The sequence below is a fragment of the Echinops telfairi genome, unplaced genomic scaffold (assembly GCF_000313985.2).
Source record: "Echinops telfairi isolate 266 unplaced genomic scaffold, ASM31398v2 ScPeMD7_3;HRSCAF=10, whole genome shotgun sequence".
Classification (NCBI taxonomy): Eukaryota; Metazoa; Chordata; class Mammalia; order Afrosoricida; family Tenrecidae; genus Echinops; species Echinops telfairi.
Window position 1 is genome coordinate 56,632,982 of NW_022103899.1, and position 6,561 is coordinate 56,639,542.

At 47.1% G+C, this 6,561-nt stretch overlaps 1 protein-coding gene across 1 annotated transcript; it reads left to right on the forward strand.

Moving 5' to 3' along the window:
• Nucleotides 1-974: 974 nt before the first annotated feature.
• On the forward strand, nt 975-1,958 carry LOC101647085 (olfactory receptor 10J1-like). The gene has a single exon (XM_004701822.1). The coding sequence runs from the start codon at nt 975-977 to the stop codon at nt 1,956-1,958; it is 984 nt and encodes a 327-aa protein (XP_004701879.1).
• The last annotated feature ends 4,603 nt before the right edge of the window (nt 1,959-6,561 follow it).

Below are 6,561 nucleotides of genomic sequence, written 5' to 3' on the forward strand. Positions count from 1 at the left end.
TGAGGTAAATACCCGTGTACCCTCCATCAAATCTGTATGTATTTGTGAGTAGAGTCCCACCCGCCCCCACCCCCTGTGTGTCCATCCATGCATTGGCCTTATTGCACATAACAATGCATATAACAATGTTTACCTCTGTTGCAAGGCTGTGGCAGTGGATTGCCACGTGTGCCTCCTGTGAAGTGGGTGGTGGATTCAAGCCTCCCACGGTTCGGTTTAGCAGCTGAGCACTTTAACTGCTGTGCCACCAGGGCTCCCCTTCTCCCCCAGTTACCAATCACGAGCTTTGATCTCAATGTATGTGCCTATTTTGCGTAAACGAGACCATAGAACAGTACCATATTTGCTGTTTTGCCATTTATTTCATTCAGCCTGATGTCTTCGGGCCCCAAAGGACCCCAGCATGACTGTCGATCACCCTTTAAGCTCTTTGGCACCAAGGGCTCAGCTCTCTGAGTCAAGGACATCTACGCTTCCTAATTCTTGACCTTCCTCTTGGCTCTTGCCCTAACTTCCTTCCTAGACCTTAGAGAATACCAAGTGCCAACAGTGCCCAGTGGTCAATCCATTGACTCTCCAGATGCCGTGTTTTGCACTCTGGATTGCAAGAGGTTGCCACAGCCAGAGATGGGAAAGGACACAGAAGCAGAAAAGCCCTTGACCTGGTTTTGAGCTCTTTGCTGAGGACCCAGAATACCATCTCCCAGATCTTCCTAGTAGATGATTGGGGGGAGGGGGAGTTCTCTGTTCACCCCACCCCCCAGTCAAAGAGAAGACCTTAGGTAGTATCTCCAGGTCTTTTATCCACATCAATTCCACTGGCCAGTGTCAACCATCATATGGAAACACAGAGACTGTTCCAGGGGCTCGGTTTTGAAGTCCCGTGCCGAGAGAGCTGGCAAAACACATCAGCAGCCAGAGCACGGCCTCACTCTTGTTGTTTTCTCCCCCAGGAGCCAGGATAACTGAAGAGGATGAACACCTCGTCAGAGCCCTGCAACATCTCCGACTGGCTGAGGCTAGAAGCAACGGTGAAAGCCTCTGTGTTCGTGGTGGCTTTCTCCTTTGCCACGTCCACCACGGCCATCATCATGGCCATCGTGTTGCACGATCTGAAACTGCAGACGGAGATCCGGTATATTCTCTTATGCCACCATCTCCTGTGCATCTCCTCCTACTGCGGCCTGGGCATTGTTTTCCAGGGGATGCGGGCACTGCAGGCCAACAGCCCTCTGCTGATCTGCTGGGTGGTGTTCGGCATCCAGCTAAGTGCTGGGGAAGGGATTCTCTTCACCTTGGCCTTGATGACTCTCAACACCTACCTGGCGATTTGCTGGCCTTTGAGATCTCTGGTCCTGGTGGATTCGGTTAAGTACAGGATTCTAGCTGGGATGTGGACCATCATCATCCTCAAGAATGTTAGCTTATTTCTCATAGACGGCATGAGAAGTTCTCCAGTGGCCATTCTGAAATCAGAGCCCGTTTGCCCTCTGACCTTGAATGGCACAGTGTCCAGAGTCATTGGCATGGTTTTCTTTTGCCTTCCCCTGTCTGTCATCTTTATCAGCTACTCTCTGATCTACCAAGAAGGGAAACGGGCCGGGCATTTTAATAGGTCGAATGTCAAAGCCAGGAAAACTGTTCTTATTCACTTAGTGCAGATGGTCCTACATGTTGTACCAACCCTGGTGATCATAGGCTTGGGGAAGGCATGCGGGACCTTTTCCTTTGCTTTAAATATGGTGCTGTTTGCCCTCTTTGCACTGGCCCAGTGCTTTAACCCCCTGATCTATGGGCTCCAGAACCGAGAGCTGCAGAGCAGGCTCTGCCATTGGCTGTGCTGTGATCACATGGTCAACAGCAGAGCGCCCATTGAAACAGATACACCAGCGCTGCGAGTCCATAACTCTAGTCCGCTGCGAGTCCATAACTCTAGTCCGAGTGGACACATCAGGTAGGAGCCACGACTTGCCTGTCCTCAACCTGATTTGATTTTGTGTGGATCATAAGTCCAGTGTGGTTGGCTTGAGTAAGGCGTGGCAAGTTAGGTAGCTTTTGAGAATGTGTTTGTACCTTTCTATAAATTCAGGTTACTCATAGGAACCTGATGGGACAGGGTAGCACTGCCCCTGTGAGTTTCTGAGATTGTAACTGTTTAAGGCAGTAGACTGCCTCGACTTTCGCCTGGAGGGGCTGGTGGTTTTGAACTGCTGACCTTGTGGTTAGCAGTCAGAATGCACTTGATGGCCAGTGAGTTGTTCAGTTTATCAATCAGGGTTAAGTTTGGCTTCAGATAATGACAACAACAAAAAAAGACAAAAATAACAGAGGCTTTCAAAGATAGAGACTATTGTTATTTTCTCAATGAAAGAAAACTAGAAGCAAACCATCCAGGCCTGTGAGAGCACTCGGTAGTTGACAGGATCATTCTCATCTGCTGTGCCCTAACTAGTGCTCTACCTCATGATCCCAAATGGCTGTCAGTGCACCAGCCATCACATCCACACCCCAGCCAATGGGAATGGGGAGGAGAGAAAGGAAGGGTCTATACCCTGCTTCTAAAGACACTTTCTGGAAGTTACACAGAAACACTTTTGCTTATGTCTACATCAAGGTAATCATCATAAAAGTATACTCTGCCTTTCAGCATGATATGCAAACACAGAGTTATCTGTTGAGGATCCCCAAGAACTCTATTTGTCTTATGGAAACAGTTTCCGAAGTGAATACCCTCATTGAGGAGAGGACTGAACCAATTTAAACACGGGAACTGTCTTACTACTTCAATCTGAGCAAGTCTGAGGCAGCGGCATGAAAGAAATGATGTCACCGAGTCCACGTGCGATACTGATTTCCATGAAACACCCATTCCTGAGTCAGGCCAGACTGCTCTTAAGAAGCAAAGATGGCGGTGAGACTCCCTCTCACAGACTTTGGACATGGTCTCAGGAGAGACCGGTCTCTGGAGAATGACATCATGCTTGGTAAAGTGGAGGGGCAGCGAGACAGAGGAAGGTCTTCAACAAGATGGATGATGGACACAGTGGCTACAATCGTGGGCTCCCACCTCACCAGAATTGTGAGGCGGGCCCAGCACTGGACATTATTTCATTCTGTTGCCCAAGGGATCCCCGAGAGTATCAATCAACTCAATGGCACCTAACAACGACGACAACGACAACAACTGTTTTCAATCTTCTTGGTAGAAAGCATTGAAAACGGAATGCTTTCAATGCATGTGCAAAGTTTAGTCCGAATGTATCATAGGACTTTTGCTAATCAGGAGCTGTGTACTCTTTTCAGTGAAATGAGTCCGTAGACTCAACATTTTAAAAAGTCTTTCATAAAGACCAATGTGGCATGTTAAAGAGAACACTATAAGAACTCTGATCATTGTTCTAGTTTAAGAATACAACGTATATGTCCTAAGACCCCAAATAAGTCATGGGGGGCCCTTCCATAGCTTATCTTGTCATTGCCAGACCATAGGCCATCAAGAGGTAAGACTCAAGGGGATGCTTTGATATTTTCCCCAAAGCCTGTCTTTTCATGGTTATTTCACAGTCTTTCTATGATCAAATCCACTCTTTGGAAGACTTAGAGCACAAAAGGATTCTTCCCATCTCTGTCTTTTACTTCAATCTTCCAGCAGAGCCAAACTGGTCTAGAGAAAGAAGAAGGCCATATTTACCTAGTTCAGAATTTCAACTTTACATGGTCGTTCAACCTCATTATTAATGGCTAGCTGAAAAAAATAGCTAGTTCAAAAAAACCAACCAACTTTTAAATGAAATATTTTAGACATAGCCAAACACTTTTAGGGAAGTGATCACTGGGCCTGAAGGCTCAGAACCATGGTTTCCAGGTGCCCTAAGATTCATTAGCATAACATGGCCCACAAACACAATGTTCCACTTTCTACTTCTGTGACTATTGAATGGAGTCTTACAAGCCCATGAATAGTTATATAAGGTCTCTGTCTGTGTAGAGGGAAAAAAGTGATGAAGATTGGAGACATGTGGAAGCAATGAGTACAATGGACTAATAAACCACATGGACATAAGTCTCTACGACCCTGAAAGCAGAAGAACTAGATGGTACCCAGCCACGACAGCTCTGAAAGGGATCACATTAGAAGGTCCTGGATAGAGTGGGGACAAGCTGGGACAAAACTCAAAATCACGAAAGTGACTAGGCTTACTGATCTGATAGAGTGGCGGAATCCCCGAGACCATGCTGAGTACTCACATTCGTTCAATTCCAAATACTTTCAAATGAATGAATGAATTCGGTTTTCATGAGACAGTCAGCAGTGCAACAGCTCACGTTCATTATCTGTTGCTAGGGGCTGTCCGGTCGGCTCTGATGCGTGGCAACCCTCTATGCAACAACACAGCATCCACACTGCTAAGGAGCGTGCTGGCTGCACTTCCTCTGGAAATACTGGGAGTTTTCAGTGTTCCTTGCCAGCACTATCATTCAAATGCGTCAATTCTTCTTGGGTCTGCTCTTTTCAGTGCCCAACTTTTACATGCACATGAGGGTCAGGTGCACCTTAGTCCTCCAAAGGACGTCCTTACTCGTTAACACTTTCATGAGGTCTTTTGCAACAGACTTGCCCAAAGCCAGGGCACTTCCTTTCCAAACGACTGGCTGCTCACCTCGGCTCACAAAGGGAGGATGATTCCGTCCTGTCTGCCAAGCCACTTGGCAGAGAATCATGGCCTAGGCCAGTGGACTCCAAGGCAGCACACACTGCTTTCGAGTCAACGCTGACTCATAGCAACCCCCAGGGGGGCTTCCGAGCCTCTAACCCTTTATGGGAAAGCCGCGAGGGGTTTCAAACTGCTGACCATGCGGATCGCAGACCAACGTAACCACTACACCACCAGGGCTCCTAGATGACAGGTAACGTTAACCATCACACCTCTCTAATCCCAAAACATGACCTCCACCACGTTACACCCTATTGCAAGTAAGATACTGTCACTGACCAATGTTCAAGGGACAAGGAATTAATTTCATTTTGTGGAGGCAGTGAGGTCAAAGCATTCGCTGGAATTCTAAAGCCACCATGCCATGTGGTTGGCATTTCCATGGATACAGGTTACTTCTAGGGGAAAGCCTTTAAGAGCTCCTGTGTGATTTTCCACATTTTTTGTCGCCTGTCAATATGGAGGGGGCAGGTGCTAATATGGAAAAATGAAGCTGAAACACTTCAGGATGGGCAGCTGACCTAGAAAGTAGCCCAGACCGTCACACGACCTTGAGTGGATAAGATTTGGGAGTTACTAGATACTGCACTCTATCCTCACTAATATTCTCCAGCATCCAAATGACCAGACTAGACATGAATGGCCCACTGACAATCCTGGAGGCTAGAAGCTCTCTATTTCTATTATATTAAATGATATGCTGCATTATAGTGGTAGACAGATACTATGTCAACTAGACACTCCTGGCTAGGGGCAGAGTTCAGCCTGTCAATCATGGGGAAGCTTGATGATGCCTGCTTGGGAAAGTGGCCTTCTTATAAGAGTGAGAAAAACTGGAGTGCCCTTCTCTCTCTGCCCTCTGCCTTCTTGCCTGCTGGGACTCTGCACCCCTTGAGAGGTGGCCACATGTGAGCTGCCCAGTCCTGAGAGCTGCCAGCACCCTGCATGTTCCAACTGACCTTGGAGCCACGTGACCCTGCACCCACTGGCCTGTGAGCTTCCTGTTTCCTGGTTCACCTCTCTGCATCACTGGCCTGCTGCTATGTGGATCTGAAGAGGATCTAGTGGACTAGCAACAGACGTATGGGCTTGAGTTGGACTGGGCTGCGATGCCTTCTTGATGCATAAATGCTTCTTGATATAAAGCTCTTCCTTATACACAGCTGAGTGTCCCTGGATTGGTTTCTCTACCTAACCTGACCTAACACAATTATACATGCTCCTAATGGCATGGAGTAGGGGTTGATCTGACTTTGTAACAGCTACTGGGAAATTCAAATTTCTGTGTTCAAAAATAAAGTTTTATGGGGTCATGCCCATATGTGTTTATTGAAGCATTGCACTGAGATGGCAGGTCTAAGCAGTTGCAACAGAGGCCAAATGACCCCCGAAGCCTACATCATCCCTTCTCAGAAAATGTTTGCCATACCCTGGGATAGAAGACACTTAGGTGTGGCAAACATCAAACTTCATGATTTTGAATTGAAAAGTATGTCAGAAGAAAAAATTCTGAGTAGATGTAAGAAATACCCTCACTCACTGCCATTGAATTGATGCTGACTCATACGACCAACTGCTTGGAGGCATAATGAGCCTCCTCTTTCTCCTGTGGAGCGGATAGTGGTTTTGAACTGTGGGCCTTTTGGATCACAACCCAAATCATAACCACTGCACCACCATTAAATTCCATGATCTCTTTATTCCATTTTTCCATGAATTTTTTGAGCCCCCCTGGTATGTACATGGACTTTGGGGCCAGGGCGTGGTGCCCCAACAGACTGGACTGGAAAACACTCCTAAAGGCCAGCGATCCTTGAACTAACTACAAACTTTTCTTTCTTGGTGT

Excerpts from the sequence above, each read along its gene's own strand:
- LOC101647085 (XM_004701822.1), top strand. The coding sequence starts at position 975 with ATGAACACCTCGTCAGAGCCCTGCAACATCTCCGACTGGCTGAGGCTA.